Source organism: Crotalus tigris, unplaced genomic scaffold, assembly GCF_016545835.1.
Source record: "Crotalus tigris isolate CLP2741 ecotype Arizona unplaced genomic scaffold, ASM1654583v1 scf7180000020245.1906669, whole genome shotgun sequence".
In the NCBI taxonomy this organism is placed as follows: domain Eukaryota; kingdom Metazoa; phylum Chordata; class Lepidosauria; order Squamata; family Viperidae; genus Crotalus; species Crotalus tigris.
This window is the reverse complement of record NW_024097926.1, coordinates 1,313,436-1,331,977: the sequence shown is the minus strand read 5'-3', so window position 1 is coordinate 1,331,977 and position 18,542 is coordinate 1,313,436. Positions and strand designations below refer to the sequence as shown.

Below are 18,542 nucleotides of genomic sequence, written 5' to 3'. Positions count from 1 at the left end.
AGAGCCAAGGTTGCCTATCCCTGCCCTAGACTGTACATCTTATCGTCCTCAACCATCAGTCCAGCTGTCGGGGCCTGATGGGTATTGGAGTCCTGCCACTTCAAAAGGAGCCATGGTTCCTCCTTCCTGAGCACAAAGTCCTGGGAAGCTACGTTATTTTCTGTTTCACCTTCTGCTTTCTGAAGCAGTTTCCTTTTGAATTGCTTTCGATTTTTCATTCAGGCCACCAGCCCTGAGAAAAACATCTTTAAAAAGGAAAGTTAACAGATCACACACCTCATTCAGTTTGAGGGTGAAATCCCTTTCTATGCTCAGACAAGACCTTGAAGAGTAGTATTTTGATCTAATAACCAAATAGGAAAAAAAAAACATGCCCAAATAACAGAATAGAACAAAAGAGTTGGAAGGGGCCTTGGAGGTCATCTAGTCCAACCCCCTGCTCAAGCAGGAGACCCTATCCCATTCCAGACAAATGGCTGTCCAGTCTCTTGTTAAAAACCTCCAATGTTGGAGCACCCACAACTTCTGGAGGCAAGCTGTTCCACTGGTTAATTGTCCTCGCTGTCAGAAAATTCCTCCTTAATTCCAGGTTGCTTCTCTCCTTGATTAGTTTCCATCCGTTGCTTCTTGTCTGGCCTTGGGGGGGGGGGCTTTGGAGAACAGGTTGACCCCCCCTCTTCTTTGTGACAGCCCCTCAAATATATTGGAAAACTGCTATCATGTCCCCCCTCGTCCTTTTTACTAGACTAAATATACCAAATCCAGGTTGAAGCAAAACAGACTAAATAAAAATTAATAGCGGGAATGAACTAGATGTACTAAATCCAGGTTGAAGCAAAATAACAGCATAAATAAAAATTAATAGCTTGAGCGAAGCCGTACAGTAAGGGATCTTGTGAACGCCACCAGGTAAGAGATCCGTTCTGATCTCTCTCCCGATCTGCGAATAAATCCTCGATTTTTAAGGGGGAAAGGGGCGAACCAGTTTTGCCCCACTTTTTTTTTTTTTTTTAATGAAACCGGAGTAAGGACGTTTCGCTTTAGGATTGCAACCTGGCTGAATTCCCACTGGGGAAAAGTTAGGGGATTTCCCCGTTTCGGCGCCCGGGGCGGGGGGGGGGAAGCGATCTGAGTCACCCGCGTGAAGAATGCACGGAGGCCTTCTGGATGAGGCAGATAAGACACGTGCCCGGCAGAATGCGAGGAGGGGGAGAGAAAGTTGGGACCCCCATCACTTTCTTTCTCCCCAGACCTGCCTCTCCCCCCCCCCCGCATCGTTTCCCCAAACCCTGATTTTTCACCCCTGTCCCAGGTCGAGATCTCGCTCTTTTCAGCAACAAGAGCGGCCTCTGGGCATGTGCAGAGTGTGGAGGCTGCCCCTGTCCTCTGAAGCACCCAGTTTTTATATCCCCCCCGTACCCCACCCCAAAAAACAGGTGGGGGGGCGAGGCGGCAAAGCCCGCACGTGCAAAGCCGGCACGAGAAGGGAATCCTTCAGCCGGCGCGCCAAACAGGAAGACATCAGCCCATGTAAGGGCATCTGCGTCACCGTCTCGTGACTCGAGGTTCGGGAGAAACCAAGTGCGGCCGCTCGTAGGGGGGGAGGCGGATTTGGGGAAAGCTTTTGGATTTCTCTCGGGGCGGGGTGAGAAAGGGTGGAGAGGCAGGTTGGGTTCACAAGGGTTTATTCCCCCTAATGGGCTGCTCGGACCTAGGCTTCCCCCTGCGGATGGCGGGTGGAAGGGTCCAAGTCCCTCCCCCGCCCTCCCCCCCCTTTGGAGAAAAGTGGGATCGCCCGCGCCGGGAGTCCCCATTCATTGAAAAAAAAGGGCCAAGGTCGAGCCGCTTGGCTTCTTTCGGGCCTCGCAGCGTCGGGCGTCGGAGGGGCTGAGCCCGGCTAGACATGTTCAAGGGTTACGGAGCAGGAAGGCCACCTCCTCCCGCAGCTCCGCGGCCAAGTTTATTTCCCGCCTTGCCCTCCGCAGTCCGCCCGGGATCTCAGCAGCAGGTAAGTTTCCCCTTTTGCCTTCTTTCTCTCTTTTGAACTCTGCACATGCTCGGGGGGCCGCTCTAGACTTTGCCGTCTTGCCTGGGGTGGCGCCAGCAAGTACATTTTCCCCCTTTCTCTCTTTCTTTTGAACTCTGCACATGCTCGGGAAGGGCTCTAGACTTGGTAGTCCACCCGGGAATGGAAGCAGCAAGGAAGTTTCGCTTTGCCTCCTCTCTCTTTTAAACTCTGCATATGGTCGGGGGGGGGTGTTCTAGAAATCTGCCCCCGTCCCTCTCTCCCCCCCCTCTCTCTTTTGAACTCTGCACATGCTCGGGGGGGGTTCTAGAAATCTCAGTGTGCCCCCGTCTCTCTCTCTCTCTCTCTCTCTCTCTCTCTCTCTCTCTCTCTCTCTCTCTCTTTCTCTCTTTTGAACTCTGCACATGCTCGGGGGGACTCTAGGACTCCCCTTCTAGCCCAGCTCCCGTTTCCAAAGAGATCTTCCAAAGGACTTTGGGGGTTGTCCTTCAACTCCCGCCGTCTTCCAAGGACTAAAACTGGGGCGCGAGAGGAGACAGATAAATCGCTCTTTGGGTGTGCTCAGAGGCACTGTGATCAGAGGGTTTTTGGGGGGTTCCGGAGAACGCGGAGAGGATTGCATCGGGCTGCAAGCGGCTCGCCCCCCCCTTTTGCGAGGGTCGAAAGAAAGTTGACACGGAACAAGGATGGGGATCGTGAGAACGGGGGGCGCGTGTTTAAATTTAATCCTTACCTAAAAGATTTTTTTTAAAAAAAAATCCACGTTCGGAGCGTGCTGTCTGGCAGCCTCTCCAGATCGGGATTCTCCCAAGGGGATCGACCTACAGCAACCCCCCCCCCCACCCCAAAAGTGGATTTTGCAATATTTCTGAAATAACAACCAAAAACCAACATGGGTGAATCAGAGAATGTGACTGCGTCTTTTCACGTGTCTTAACGTCGACCCTTGCAAGGGGATCCAGCCGAGGTTCCAACGCGTGTCTGTAACTTGATACTAGACCCCAGATATTGTGAGAAACGCTCTCCTCCGTTTCACCCAGTGTAATAAAAGGAGGCAATTTGCAATGCAAACGTGCTTCCCTGCAGCGAGGATTTTGTCTCTGTGTGTGTTGGGGGGGGGGGAAATCCTCTTTTTAGCAATAAGCATGCTGAGTAATGATTTTTTTTCAGACTCGGAAGAAGGGGAGGGGGCATTTAAAAGGCTGCTTTCTCATCTCTCCCCCCCCCCTCTAAATACCTGAGTCATCTGCTTCAGGCAGGACAAGGAGTTTGATTCCTTCTCTTGAAGGGCAGGTCATTTTGTGTGCTGTCATAAGTCTGAGTCATCCTCAGATTTGTCAGAACAGAGTCACCCGTTCTGCAGACGGAGCGTTAGGCCGGCCACTCCTTGCTGGGACCCAGTTTCAAAGTGGCTGGGGAGGTTTTTTTCTCTCTCTCTCTCTCATCCTTTCCCTGGCTTGTGAAATCACCCCCTCTTGCCCCCCCCCCAAGGGATAGGTACCCGGGCCTGCCTGATCAGGCCTACCTCGCAAGGCGGTGGATTCCCAGCTCTTTGAAGTCTGGCGTTAACCTGGCAGCAGCGCAAGAAAGATCGGTGGAAATTTTTTGTTTTTCATAATTCACTCTGTTCTTGGCTTGGAGTGCTGGTTTTAAAATGAAATAAATGAAATAAATTAAAAATAGGGAAAGCAATCTCTTCTTTGTTAAGAAAAGGCTGGACTGCCATTTGTCTGAAATGGTTTACAGCCTCCTGTTTAGGCAAGGGGTTAGACTAGAAGACCTCCAAGGTCCCTCCCAACTGTCATTCTATATTCTGACGGGGGGGGGCTGGACTAGAAGACCTCCAAGGTCCCTCCCAACTGTCATTCTGTATTCTGACGGGGGGCTGGACTAGAAGACCTCCAAGGTCCCTTCCAACTGTCATTCTGTATTCTGACGGGGGGCTGGACTAGAAGACCTCCAAGATCCCTTCCAACTCTGTTATTATTATTCTGTATTCTATAAAATCCTTTTGGAGGTTTCTTTGGGCAGTTTAAAATTCAGGGTTTTTAATCTCCACACACACCCCCCATCCAGCTAGTCAAACTCTCCCCAAGAAGGACCTCTAAGCAAAGGGCTTGCCTTCCTTTGCCTTGAGCGAAGTGCCAGAGAGGTAGACTTCCCTTGTCCATGGAGGATCCATTTTGCCCCAGGGCGCAGGGTGGCGGGGGGGGGGGGAAGAGAGCAACATCCCCCATGACTCAGCCATTCTTCCCGCAATGGATTCTGCATCTGCTGTGGGAGAGTTTGTCGTGTTTGGCTAAGTGCTGTTGTCAGAGGTGTGCGTGGCTCTAACCACTCCACTCCCTTGTTCCAACACCATTTCCAAAGCAGCGGCAAAGAAGATTTGCCCTTAATAGAGGCTAAATTAATCCTTACCCTCTTCCGGAAAAACATTCCTTTCCCGTTGTTTACATGACACGGATTGCCGAGTCATGTAAACAACACCAGGTGCCTTGCACAACTTGGAGAGGACTAAGTACCATGGTTCCCATTTGGGTTAATGGATCATTTAGTTCAGGGGTAGGCCACCTTGGCTCTTTTATGACTCGTGGACTTCAACTCCCAGAATTCCTGAGCCAGCCATGCTGAGGGAAAAGGGAGAGGTTTCCAAGCTGAGCCAGGCTGGCTCAGGAATTCTGGGAGTTGAAGTCCACGAGTCATGAAGGGGCCAAGGTGGCCTACCCCTGATTTAGTTCAAAGTTTAGCCTTTGGTAGAAAACTAAGTTAAATTCACCGATCTCACTTATCCAGCTCAGCTCATTATTGTCCTCAACTTACAACTGTTTGTTTAATGACCGAAGTTAGAACAGCACCGAAAAAAGGGACTTATGACCGTTTTTCACACTTACGACCGTTTTTCACACTTACGACCGTCGCAGCATCCCCATGATCACGTGATCAAAATTCGGATGCTTGGCAACTGACCCATATTTATGACGGTCGCCGTGTCCCGAGGGGGTCACGTGATCCCCTTTTGTGACCTTCTTACAAGCAGAAGTCAGATTCACTTAATAACTGTGCTCCATACTTAACAACTGCAGTGATTCGCTTAACATCCAGGGCAATAAAAGTGGTCATAAAGTGGGGGAACAGTCAGTTAAAAATGTCATGCTTAGCAACATAAATTTTGGACTTATTATCCTGTAGTGAGTGAATTAGGACAGCAGACCAAATTGGATTAATTGAATCTTGCTTGCGTGTATGTGTTTGTGTTGTTATCTTATTGTGTGTGTGTGTGTGTTGTTATTTTGCTTATCATTGATTTTCGGTTATTTATTTTAATAATATTTTTAAAACACCTCCTTCTGCCCCTGACTTTAAATGACTCTGGACAGCTTACAATTTAGAAAGCAGGAAGAATTAAAGGGGGAGGGGAGAAATTGTGCATGCAGGAAAAAACAACAACATACAAAGCACAACAATAACACCTGGCAACATAAGCCAAGGATATTTGGAGTATCTGGTGTTAAAGGAGCTTAGCTTCGTAGTCTGTGTCCTCAGTTATATAAATCCAGGAAATGGGTTTATTCAAAAAGAAAAAACTTGGCCTCTAAGCCAAAAAATTGCTCAGTCATGGCTTGGCTTACTCTCTAATGCAAACACAGCCCATGGCGTTCTTTTAGGGCCGGGAGTGCAAAAGAGGATTAACCAAGTTGGGTTAACTTTGATTCATGTCAATCCTGGTTAGGTTACCATGTGTGAAAGCAGCATTTCTGGCCAGCTGTTGGTTTGGGATATCATGCAAATATTTTCTCCCTCCATAGTCTGGCCTGCGTGCGAAACCTGCTCTTATAGGGCCAAGTAATCCCCATTTATGGCTGGTTGCGATGCGACAAGCCAGCCGGTGTGGCTTGTTTGACAAACCAGGGCTTAGCTCAATGCTGAATATCTAGATCCTACCTAATTCACCTTCATAGTACTGTACAAGCAGTGCTTAATTTACAACGATTCATTTAGTGACCGAAGTTACAACGGCATTGAAAGAACTGGCTTATGACTCCTTTTCACACTTAATGACCTGGCTTTGGAGCGCTTAATCCCCATGGTCACATAATCAAAACTCGCCCGCTTGGCAACTGACTCATGTTTATGACGGTGGCAGCCGTGCTTCTAACGTCACGACTGCAGGAATTCCCTCGTGGCAAGCGAGGTCGTAAAATGGGGCAAAACTGGCTTAACCAGTGTCTCACTGAACAATAGAAAGGTTGGTGCTCAAATGTGGTCGTAAGACGAGGATTACCTGTCACGCTTGTCCTCATCTAAGCAGGCAGCTGTCCCGGTGGCCTACCTCGCAGGGTCGTTAGTGAGGCTGGACGGCAGATAGGTGAATAAAAAGACACTGGAGAAGGGGACACCGCTATCCGGGGGTGTGTGTGAAGCAAGGGCAGCTTTGGTGGCTTGACGGTGACATGTCAGAACGTCCCCACCCGGGTTTGAGCAGGTCAAAACAGCCGGCCTCTTACGCTGCTTGGGCCGCCTCGCCCAGTGAAATGACGCCAGCACCCCACGCAAACAGCCGGGGCGGGACGCAGAAGTGTGCCAAGAGCCTCCAGGGCAAGGCAGAGGCTACCGGGGAACTAGGTCACCGAGTGTGGAAAGGGCAGGAGGTTTGCAAGCTCTGGAACAGCCAACCTTTTACCTCCAATCCGCCTGGTGGCTGGGGCGCCCTCTGTACATGCACAGATGGCTCCCCCTGGCCAGGGTGTACCTGGGAGGGGAAGGGCGAGTCAGGAGAGAGGCACCCTTAAAGTGGCTTTGGTCAATAGGGGGGGCTGGTCTACCGGGAAGTGGGACTGTCACACTGCGGGTTCTTGCAAAATGTAATTGTAATTAAAAAATAAGATTATTAATTTAAAGGATCCTATGTTACTTCGGGGCTCCCAGCCTCCCCCCTCCCCCACTTTTTTGTTGCAAAACAGAATTTCTCTTCGTTGAGCAAGCAGGGAAATATTTATCACTCAGCCATATAATTTTGGTCCTTCCTTCCTTCCTTCCCTTTCTTCCTTCCCTCCCTCCCTTCCTCCCTCCCTCCCTTTCTTCCATCCTTTTCTCCTTCCTTCCTTCTCTCCATTCTTCCTTCCTTCCTTCTTCCCTCCCTCCCTCCCTCTTTTCCTTCCTTTCTTTCTTCCTTCCTTCCTCCCTTCCTTCCTTCCTCCCTCCCTCCCTCCCTTTCTTCCATCCTTTTCTCCTTCCTTCCCTTTCTCCCTCCTTTTTTTCCTTCCTTCCTTGCTTCCTTCTCTCCCTCTTTCCTTCCTTCCTTCTTCCCTCCCTCCCTCCCTCCCTTCCTTCCTTCCTCCTTTCCTTCCTCCCTCCCTCCCTCTCTCCCTCTCTTTCTTCCATCTTTTTCTCCTTCCTTCTCTCCCTCCTTTTTTCCTTCCTTCCTTCCTTCTTTCTCCCTCCCTCCCTCCCTCCTTTTCTTCTCTCCCTCTCTCCCTCCCTTCCTTCCTTCCTTCCTTCCTTCCTTCCTTCCTTCCTTCCTTCCTTCCTTCCTTCCTTCCTTCCTCTCCTCCCTCCCTCCCTGAAAGAAATTCCAGCCGGATCTGGCAGCCGGGAGCAGCAACACAGCCGCCACCTTCGTGCCCAACCTCAACGCCATCACCACCAGCCACAGCCTGCAGTGGATGGTGCAGCCTTCCCTGATGGGCGCCTCTTCGGGATTCCCTCCTTTTCCCCGGCCTTATCGTTGCCCGCACTACACAGCCGGCATCCGTCCTGGCGTGATTCGCACCATGGGCCCGGGCTCAGTGCCTCGGAGGCGTCACTCGGAGCATGTGAGTGTCGGGGGGGGGGGGAGAAAACTCTGCAACAACATCAGGCTAATATTTTACCTGCCCGCTGGTTTGTTTTCATTCCGCTTTCCGTATTTTTATAAATAACTTGAGGACTAGAAGTAGAACTAAAGAGAAGCTTCCTGACAGTGAGAACAATTAACCAGTGGAACAGCTTGCCACCAGAAGTTGTGAATGCTCCAACACTGAAAGTTTTTAAGAAGAGACTGGACAGCCATTTGTCCGAAATGGCATAGGGTTTCCTGCCTGAGCAGAGGGTTGGGCTAGATGATCTCCAAGGTCCCTTCCAACTTTATTATTATTATTATTATTATTATTATTATTATTATTATTATTATTATTATTATTATTATTATTAACTCATGGTGGAGTTGACGTCCTCACAACTCAACAGTTGCCAGATTTGAAAAAACTCTCATTGCAGTTCAGTTTGCACCCCTGCCTCTGTCAAATACGAGCAGTCCTCGAACTTACAGCCGTTTGTTTAGTGACCATTCAAACTTACAGCGGCACTGAAAAAAGGGACTCGGGGCTGTTTTTCATCCTTATGACAATTGCAGCCTCGAAATTTCATCACTTGCCAGCCGGCTCACATTTATGACGGTCACCGTCTCCCGGGGTCACGTGATCCCCTTTTGCGACTCTCTTGGCGAGCCAAGTCAATGGGGAAGGCGGATTCATTTAACGACCATGTTCCTCGCTTTATAATCGCAAGCGATTCACTTAACAACCGTGGCAGGGAAGGTTGTAAAATGGGGCAAAAATTCACTGAACAGCGGTCTCGCTTAGCCACAAGAAATTTTGGCGTCAGTTGCGGTCGCAAGTCGAGGACTACCTGTCATTTTAAAAAGGAAAAAGCTCGGAGCCCGTTTTGGAGGGGAAAAAAAGTGGAAACCCTCAAAACTGAAAAAACAAAAAAAAACAAACCAGGTTCTCTTGGATTGTCCTGGTATTTTGCGCCCCCTCCTGGCCATGAGGTGACATAATTATTCTGATAACGGGAATAACAGAGCTGGAAGGGACCTTAGAGGTCATCTAGTCCAACCCACTGCTCAGGCAGGAAGCCCCATACCATTTCAGACAAAATGGCTGTCCAATCTATGATCTACGGATCTAGGATCTATATAGAGATGGGTCCACCCCTCTCACTTGGTGCTCTGATTTGATCCTGCTTCTCCTGAAATTCAGGCTGGGGAGTGGGGATGATGGGAGATGTATTCCAAGAATCCCGAAAGTGAAAAAAAAAAAAAAACCCAAAATCGCATTCATTGTCTGCTTTTTAACACACCGCCATCTTGTTTTTACGGTCTAGAGATTCAGACCAGGCTCAGCCAGAATCGGTCTGGTTTGGAAAAAAAATTTTTCTGCAGATTTTGCACCGCTAAGCGAGGCGGTGGCAAAGTGAGTCGTGCCTGATTTTATGACTTTTTCCCCACCATTGTTAAGCGAATCACACAGTCGTAAAGTGAACCTGGCTTCGCCATTGACCTTGCTGGTCAGATCGAAAAAGGGGATCACGTGACATTGGTGAAGTGGGTTTTGCCTCATTTTACGACCTCTCTTGCCACCGTTGTTAAGTGGATCACTGCAGCTGTTAAGTTAGGAACACCGTCGTTAAGTGAATCTGGCTTCCCCATTGACTTTGCTTGTCAGAAGGTCGCAAAAGCGGATCACGTGACCCTGGGACACGGCGACCGTCGTAAATACAAGTCAGTTGCCAAGTGTCCAACTTTTGATCACCTGACCTTGGGGAGGCTGCAACGGTCGCAAGTGTGAAAAATGGTCATAAGCCACTTTTTTCACTGCCGTTGTAACTCCGAACAGTCACTAAGTGAATCATAAGTCGAGAATTAACTTTATCTTTGGGGGGGGGTGTTGCTGCCTGTTTGCAGAGCTTCCCCAAGTCCTTCTGAAGCAGAGCAGTTGCACGCAAGGTTGTGTTACACACTGTGCTGCTCCAGAGACGGTTGCTTTGTCTTGTGTAGTTGTGACTCCAGACTCTCCTTTGCAGCTCAGCCCAGAGGAGGAAGAGCGACGGCGTTTGCGGCGGGAACGGAACAAGCTGGCGGCCGCCAAATGCCGCAATCGGCGCAAAGAGCTGACCGACACGTTGCAAGCAGTGCGTTCAAGACAAGCGGGATATTTTAATTGCGTTAGCACAACAGTCTACCATAGGCGGGGGGAGGGAGGGGGTCAGACTGGATGACCTCTGAGGTCCCTTCCAGGTCTTGCAGGCTGAGCTTGCAAAGGATGGACAGGGTCCTTCCAAAGAAGGGTTTGTTTTCATTGGGGGGGGATTTGGTAGGGGGTGAGTTGGCTCCTGGGAAGGGGTATAATTCTGGTTTGCCGTGCCTGTTTGCAAAATAGGTTTGTTTGGTAACCAGGTTAATCAGGACAGGCAAAAATGAACTGCTACGGGAAGTTGCAGCCATCTTTTTCTGGATTTTGTCTTTCTTCCAATGACACCCCTGCTTTTTGGGTCATTATAGAATAGAATGGAATGGAATGGAATTGGAATTGGAATTGGAATTGGAATTAGGAATAGAATAGAATAGAATAGAATAGAATAGAATAGAATAGAATAGAATAGAATTATGGAATGAATAGAATAGAATAAAATAGAATTATGGAATAAATAGATTATAGAATAGAATAGATTATAGAATAGATTATGGAATAGATTATAGAACAGAATAGAATAGAATAGAGTAAAATAGAATATAGAATGGAATAGAATAGAACAGAAATATAGAACAGAACAGAACAGAATAGAATAGAATAAGCTGGAAGGGACCTTGGAGGTCTTCTAGTCCAGCCCGCTGTCCAAGGCAGGAGACTTTACAGCAAGGGGTCTGCCAGAATTCCCCAGCCAACATGGCTGCCCAGGGAATTCTGGGAGTTGAAGTCCACCCAAAAGTGGCAACTTTGGAGACCCCCCCACTTTATACAAGGCAGTCCTCGACTTATGACCAATCCACTGAGCCCCAAGTTTCTGTCGCTAAACGAAACATTTGCTAAGCGAATTTTGCCCCCTTTGACGACCTTTCCTGCCACCGTCGCTAAGCGAATCGCTGCGGTTGTTAAGTTAGTCACACGGCTTCCCCCGTTGACTTTGCTTCTCCGAAGGTCGCCAAAGGGGATCCCGGGACCCCGGCACACACTGCGACCGTCATAAATAGGAGTCAGTTGCCAAAGCGTCTGAATTTTGATCCCGGGACCACGGGGGACGCCGCAACGGTCGCAAGGGTGCAACATGGCCCTAAGTCCCTTTTTTCAGGGCCCTTGTAAATTACGACCGTTCGCCGTGAGTCGAGGACTACCTATACATTCCGGTCAACTAGTTTTCTGGGTCCGTTTTTGGAAAACCTCCTTGCAAGGAAGCCCCCCAAACATCAGAAGGATGGGATTCCTTCCCGCCTCCCGGTCTAAATCCCTTTTGTTTTTCATTCTCCCCCCCCCCCACAGGAAACGGATCAATTGGAAGCCGAGCAGTCGGGCCTCCGGAAGGAAATTGCGGAACTGCAGAAGCAGAAAGAACGTCTGGAATTAGTGCTGGAAGCCCACCGGCCCGTCTGCAAGATCCTGGAAGAATCGTCCGGAGATGTGGAGGGGGGCCACAGCCGGCCAGCCGTCCCCTCCGAACTGCTGGACAAACAGGAGTCTCCTCCGGGCCCCCGGCGTGCCTCTCGCCGGACGGCCCCGGTGCCCCCCAGCATCACGCTGCCCCCCAGCGGCCTGCTGGAGCCCGAATCCCTGCACACCCCCACCCTCATGTCCACCCCGTCTTTCACCCCGTTTACCCCCAGCCTGGTCTTCACCTACCCGGGGCCGGGGGACCCTGATGGGCCCTCGGGGTCCGGCTTTCCCTCCGAGCCCTGCTCCTCCGCCCACCGAAGGAGCAGCAGCGGGGACCACTCCTCGGATTCGCTCAATTCTCCCACCTTGCTGGCGCTTTGAGGAACGAGCTGGATTCGAATCTTGTCCACATTTTTTTTTTTTTTTAGGGGGAGTGTCAAGAGGGTTAACCACCCTTCCTGGCCCCTTTGGCCATACCCGATTCTCTTTGGCCTCGCTTTTTGAGAGCCCTGTAGTTACGGGCCTCCTGTGTCCCCGCCCAGACGCAGGCGTCAAGTTGCTAGTCCTCAAGAGCAGCCAGGAGCCTCTTTTCTTTGGTTCGGAAGACCGGCTGTCTGAAAAACCCGAATTCCAACCAATGTTATGTTCTTTCGCGAAACACTAAAATATATCTCTTACACAGGCCTCTGGTCCTTGCCCTTGTGTTGTTTATAAGGCCCAAGTGGCTAGTCCTCAAGACTGACTGGTCAGTCTTTTTTTTTTTTTTTTTTTTTGGACACCCAGAATCCTCTTTCTGGAAAAACGAGCAAGGCTTTTTGGGTCCTTCGATCACGTTCAAGGAAAAGACATCGCCATTTTAAAGTCGTTTTTCACTTTATATCTGATTTTTGAAACCAAGAGAAGAAATTTAGGACAAATATAGATTTATTTTTCTACAATGACTTACAGCCAGCGGGATGAAGTGGGATGCATTTCTTTGTGGTCCAGAACTGAAGCTGGTTGGATATACTGTATATTATTATTATATATAAACATACAAGTGGTCTTATTTTTCCTGATGCCTCATGAAAGTTGCATTACAAGGGATGTTTGGACACAGTTGTGATGGTTTTGTGCAGTTTTCGACGCTGGTGGTCCTTGATCACTTGAAGCTTGTGCAAAAAGGATTTGATACAAATATATATTGTCATTTTTTTGCGTCTTCAAACGTCATAGGAATTAATCTGAGTTTAGTGGGACATTTAAATAAAAATGAAGTGAGCACAGCAAACTGTGACATCGCAGATTGGCGAGGGATCAATTCATCTATTTGTATTCTGTTATTTTTTTTGAAAATGTATGTTGAATAATAAGCTTAAGAAACCTGCAGGATTCCACAGTGCTGGAGCCAATCCCAGATGTGTTGTTCTAGATGGGCTGGATATTTTTTTTCCCCCCTTTTGGCTTAATTTTTCTTGGAAAATAAACCAAACATTGCTGCTGGACCTCATGAACTCTGTGATTTGGCCAAGAATACTATCTAACCGTAGGACAATTGTTTTGAGAAAGCTGGGAAAACAAACAGAAAGATGTGAAGATTCTCCAGAGAATAGCCTTACGACGGCAATCCAGGCCACAGGTATTCCTCGCTTTACAACTGCAATCCAAGCCGCAGGTATTCCTCGCTTTACGACCGCAATTGGGATCAGAATTTCCTCTGCTAAGCAAGGCAGTTGTTAAGTATATGATTCTGAAACGCTGCAACCGTCATCAATACATACCAATTGCCAAGCGCCCGAATTCAGATTACATGACTTACAAGGACATTGCCGCGGTCGTAAATGTGAGGACCGGTTCATAAGTTAACTCTTTTCAGTGTGGTCGTTACTTCAAAGAATTGCTGAGCGAATTGTTGCAAATCAAACACTGTCTACCTACCGCACTTTGCAAAGTCAGATCAACGCTTTGCCTTTGCAGACTTCGCCTCAAACCTCATGAGGACTAGCTGCCTGCAGAGCCAAGCGCCATAAATTTGTGATACTTTAAGGCTAAACAATACTGTAACCGCTCTTGGCCTTGCTTCCCGAAGCCGTAAAAGGAGATTTTAACCTACCTTGGACTGGAGAACTAAAGAAGAAGAAAAATGAAGAATTTTGCTCATTCGTCCGCCAGGGAAATCATCTTTTTCCAAGAAAAATCACAGCCAGAAATTAACACTTGAGTTGAAAAGTTTTATTTACAGCCAGTGTTTAGTTCCATCATTGCCAAAAAAACACGTTTTCCATTTCTTGTACTCCTTTTTTCGTGTGTGTGTGTGTGTGTGTGTGTGTGTGTTGGCAGCCCCCTTCTTTTTTTAAAAAAAAAAAAATTGTGCAAGCAGCTTTGGGAGAAAATGTTTATTTGGAAAAACGGAGGAGTCTGATTAAAAACAAATACTATTGCAGTGGGATTTGTGTGGATTTTGTGTGTGTGTGTGTGTGTGTGTGTGAGTGTTTTCAGCCCAGGACGAGCCGCAGTTCTGGGCAGGTGATTATAGAGAGTGGATTTCTTTCAGGCCAGCCAAGGAAACCAATTAAATGGATGGATAAAAGCCAGGAAAACTTCACAGAAGTTTGTTTTTATTGGCTCAGGGTTCCCCGTTTCTGGCCACGTTCACACAACCAGTTTCCCCGAGTCGGTAGAAAATGTGAGTTAGTTCAGGTTTGAGGTGAGAATCCCACCTGTCTGCATAATTTACAATTTGTGTATTATTATGCCAAGCCAGGAAAGGGGGATTTTGATCCCCGGGTCAAACAGGTTGTGTGAATGCGGACTTTCACGGGTCAAGAAGGAAAACACACACACACATACTTTCTGCTGCATTTAATCTGCCTCCGCTCTTTTTCCAAGTCAGATTAACCGTTTTCATTTTGATCGAGCAACGTCAAGAGTCCCCAAGGCAGACCAAGGGATCTCTCCATCCGGTCACGTGGATGGTCAAGGTTGCCCTTATCAGAAACCAGGATCCGGCCACCTGCTTCCTGGCTTACGAGATCTTTTGTCTCCATCCCGGCTGGGCAGGAAGTGTCAGGAAGGCCGTTTTGTGCCCCCATTCCGTTGTGATTTTGCAAATAGCCGACGCGCCTTGTGGTTCCTCCTCTTGCAATCCTCCAGGGATAGATCATACGCCGACCAGCAAATCTGAAAGATTTTGAACAAATCAGGATTGTTGTTGGGCTTCCCTTGGGGAGGTGTGTGTGAAATTCTTGGGGTTGCCGGCTGTTTCCACCCACTCGTAACCCTCAACCCTATTGTTGCGTTTGCTAAATGGGGGGATGCCCAAACTGAACCCTATTTTGATTTGTACGGGCTAAATGAAGTTGGAAGGGACCCAAGACATGTGGACTTTATAAAGCAGTCCTAACACTTCACGCGATCTTGATTTTATCCCTCTGTTAATGCAGCCTAGAATTGTGTTGGCTTTTTTGGCAGCTGCAGCACACGGCTGGCTCATCTTTAGGTGATTGTCTACTAAGACTCCAAGATCCCTCTCAACAGTTGCTACTATTGAGCAAGGTACCACCTATACCAGAGGTCCCTAGCGTTTTGGGCATCGGGGACCCGTTCCGTGGAGAGAGGTTTTTCCACAGACCAGAAGGTGCGTGGTTTTGTGTGCTGCCTGCATCCCACAGATGGGGCTTTGCTCGTTTGTGGGGACCGAATGCTGGCATGCCACAGCCCTGACCTACACCATCCTTGTGCATTTGGTTTTTCTTGTCTAAATGCTACTCGGGAACCATCCCCATATCTCCATCCGGGGGAATAACGCAAACCCACCCATGCAGAAATTCTCCACCAAAGTTGCTGTTTTTTGTTTTTTTTAAAGATATTTATTAACATTCTCACTTTCAAGAGGAAGAATCCGACCTCCGCTTTTCCAAAGAGGCCCCTTTGCCTTTGTCCAGGCGTTATCAATTCAGCCAGATGTTGTTTCCTCTTTTTTAAAAAAAAAATCCTGCCACCCAGCTTCGCTCAGGGCTGACTGAAAAAAAAAAAAAAAAAACCCGAAAACAATTGGCAATACAACAGGGGCGTACGCAAGAATTTGGGGAAAGGGCCTCTCTCTGGCTGGTGACCAGTAATGTCGTTTTATTTCTATTTAAAAGGAAAACAGCCCTCTTTCGCTGACACAGGCATTTCTGCAATCTGGCCAGGGACCGTTCCAAATCGCGACGGCACCGAAAAAAAGTGATGGAATGACCGCTTTTCACACTTAACGACCAGGTGATCAAAATTCGGATGCTTGGCAACTGAAGCACATTTATGACGGTCGCAGTGTCCCGGTGGGATCCCCTTTGGAGACCTTGTGACCAGCAAAGTCAAGAGGGAAGACAGACTAACTTAAAACTTGCAGGTCGTCAAAGGGGGCCAAACTCACTTAACGAATTTCTCACTTAGCAATGACATAAATTTTGGGCTCAGTTGCGGCCGTTAAGTCGAGGACTACCTGCAGCTGGTGCTTTCCCCATTTTTCACCCCTCCCCCGAGCAATCTTCCAGCCCTTCCCTCTGCCCTCTCTGGGGTGAATGGGCACCCAGAAAAATAAAACCCCAAGCCATAACCTGCCCTAAAATTTCATTTTGGCACATACGACAGCCAAGTGGCAAGGAGTTCCACAGTCCACCCTCCTTTCGAGCTCCACCTTTGGGGTCCAAAGCTGGATCTTTGAAATATTGCTCATCAGAAAGAAAGAAAGAAAATGGGGGACGCGCGCCCCCCGCACATATTCTATCGAAATTCAACGCCCCCCCCCTCTTAATTTCCCTGGATAGAAGGGGGAGGGAAAACAAGGAAGATTTCAACACTAGCAGAACTTCGAAAAGTGCAGGGATCTATTTCAAGGCTGCAAATCTTGGCTTAATTGGCAACCTTGTGCGCCCAAACTCTTAAAACTGGGGTATCTTTGAATCACAAAAGGCACCCATAAAATTCTTATTTTCCCCACCCAGTTTTGGAGTGCAAGTCTCAGCACTGCTATGTAAAAACAGGCTCAACCTTTAAGCCAGGGAATAACAACATTTTGAAATAGTTTGGCAATTCCCCCCCCCCCTGTAGGGGACCCAGTTGGATGGATGGATAAACGGGAATCTGTCCTTCCAAACGCAATGCACCCTAAATTTGCACATCCTGTCTGCCAGGTCTCCCAACACGGCTGCAGTTTTTACAGTATTTTGCACCCAGATTTAGCTTGTCCATAGCTTAACCCATTGTTTTGTGTATGATCCATCGTATTCCAGGAATTCAGAAAAAAGGGTTTATTCAGTAGCCTTTTAAAAGTCCTTTCTTTTTTTGGAGTCTATGATCCCCGTAGATCTCTTTCTGTGGTTCCTCCAGATCTGCTCTTGCAGGGATTAAAATTGGGAGTCAACAAGAGTGGGGAGAAAGTGCCAAGGAATCAGATGCTTTTTTCCCTCCCCCCAAAAAAATCCTGTCCAAATTCAAGCGATAACCACATTCGTGAACGCCGGTTCCAGACAGCGAGAAGAAAGCTACAAAATGGTGAATCCTTTTTTTTTTTGCAAAGTTTCCACCAAATTTGCAAACGGCTTCTCGGATTTTCTCTCTCATTTGTCCTGCAGGAAATCAGAATCCAGGCAGATCTGTCTCCTCCTCAATTCCGCCTAACAACCATCCTGCAGGGCAGGCCATCCCGAGGATATGCAGAGAAATTCTTCACCTCGGTGGAGGAAGCCAGCAAGGCGACCCCATCCAAACCGCCTGTGTTTCCATCTGGATGGGGGGGGGGGAAGTCCACAGGCCAAGTTAAGCCAAGGGGCGGCTTTCGAAAGACTCCTGTGAGACTCCCAAACCTTGCTACTCTCATTCAAGGGGGAAAAGGGGGGGGAAGAGGGGGGGATTTAGCCATAAAAATTCCTCATTAGGTTAGTGAAGGAGAGTCTTCGTTCTTTGACCCGCAAGGATCCTGCTTCTGCTGCTCAGCTGCCTTCAAAGGAACTGACTGGCCAGCAGGGTGGCGGGTTCGAGTTCTTCCCCAGAAGAGACACCTCGGGGGGGGGGGGAAAAGATCAGAAACCTACACAGGTCACCCAAAAGCCTGGGGAGCCAGCATTTGCCCACCAGCCTTTACACCTTCTAACTGAATTTTAAAAAAAGTTCCCCGCCGAAGAGTATTGTGTCATCCAGAAGCTGGCTGCGTTGGCAACAGACTTGGAATCGAAGTTAAATACCGGGAAAGAGAGGGTGTGTGTGTGTGTGTGTGTCTGTCTGTGTCTGTCTCTGTGTGTGGATTGCCTCCTTCCTCTCCTCCCTTCTTCCTCTCCGCGGGGTTCCCACGCTCCCGGGCTGCCGTCCGTCCGTCCGTCGGGCGCGTCAGCCCCAGCCCCGCCGGCAGCCTCACTCGTCGGGGGACCAGGCGGGGTGCGGCTGGTCGGGGCTGCCCACGCTGCCGGTGCTGGAGCTGCCGTCGCCCAGATCGCGGGGTCCGCAAGGCAGGCTGAGCTCGGACGAGCCTCCGCCCGGGCTGGGGCTGGCGTCGGGGCGGGCGCCGGCGGCGGCGGCGCTGGCGGCGGCGCAATCCTCCAGCGCCAGGCAGAGCTCCTTCAGCTCCAGGTTGTCCTGCGCCAGCCGCTCCTGCAGCCCTTCCAGGCCGGCCAGCTTGCGCAGGCAGGCGGCCACCTCGTCGCGCAGCACTTGCGCCGCGTGGTGCCCGAAGAGCTGCCAGTGGCGGGCCAGGCGCTTGGCTTTCAGCCGGTCCTCGTCCAGGAAGCAGCAGAGGTCGCGCAGCTCGCGGTTCTCCGCCTGCAGCCGCCCGTTCACCGCCTTCAGCTCGCGGATCTCGCGCAGATGCTCCTGGAGCTGCCGGTTCACGCCCTGGATCAGGCGGCCGCGCTGCACCAGCGCCGCCAGCTTCTCGGCCTCCTCGCGGCGCAAGCGGCGCACCAGCTCCTCCTTGCTGCAGCCGCCCAGCTCCGCCTCGCCCGCGGGGGCCTCGCCAGGCGGAGGCGGCGGCGGCGCAGGGGCAGCCGCGGCCGGCGGGCTGGAAGGGCGGCTGGCGGGCGGCGCCGGGAACATCGCCTCGCTCAGCTCCGGCCGGGGCCCGTGGAGGAAGGCAGCCGGCTAGCCCGCCGGGG

General features: G+C 49.7%; 2 protein-coding genes across 2 annotated transcripts; one reads left to right on the top strand and one right to left on the bottom strand.

Moving 5' to 3' along the window:
* The first annotated feature begins 1,871 nt into the window (after positions 1 to 1,871).
* FOSL1 (FOS like 1, AP-1 transcription factor subunit) lies at positions 1,872 to 15,454 on the top strand. Its single transcript, XM_039366189.1, has 4 exons — positions 1,872 to 2,008; positions 7,594 to 7,839; positions 9,869 to 9,976; positions 11,323 to 15,454. The coding sequence occupies exons 1-4, from the start codon at positions 1,904 to 1,906 to the stop codon at positions 11,812 to 11,814; spliced, it is 951 nt and encodes a 316-aa protein (XP_039222123.1). The 5' UTR covers positions 1,872 to 1,903; the 3' UTR covers positions 11,815 to 15,454.
* On the bottom strand, positions 15,259 to 18,518 carry CCDC85B (coiled-coil domain containing 85B). The gene has a single exon (XM_039366190.1). The coding sequence runs from the start codon at positions 18,481 to 18,483 to the stop codon at positions 17,806 to 17,808; it is 678 nt and encodes a 225-aa protein (XP_039222124.1). The 5' UTR covers positions 18,484 to 18,518; the 3' UTR covers positions 15,259 to 17,805.
* Positions 18,519 to 18,542: the final 24 nt, after the last annotated feature.

Excerpts from the sequence above, each read along its gene's own strand:
- FOSL1 (XM_039366189.1), top strand. The coding sequence starts at position 1,904 with ATGTTCAAGGGTTACGGAGCAGGAAGGCCACCTCCTCCCGCAGCTCCG. Across the intron at positions 2,009-7,593 it reads GCCCGGGATCTCAGCAGCAG|AAATTCCAGCCGGATCTGGC; the intron begins GTAAGTTTCCCC and ends CCTCCCTGAAAG. Across the intron at positions 7,840-9,868 it reads GGAGGCGTCACTCGGAGCAT|CTCAGCCCAGAGGAGGAAGA; the intron begins GTGAGTGTCGGG and ends TCTCCTTTGCAG.
- CCDC85B (XM_039366190.1), bottom strand. The coding sequence starts at position 18,483 with ATGTTCCCGGCGCCGCCCGCCAGCCGCCCTTCCAGCCCGCCGGCCGCG.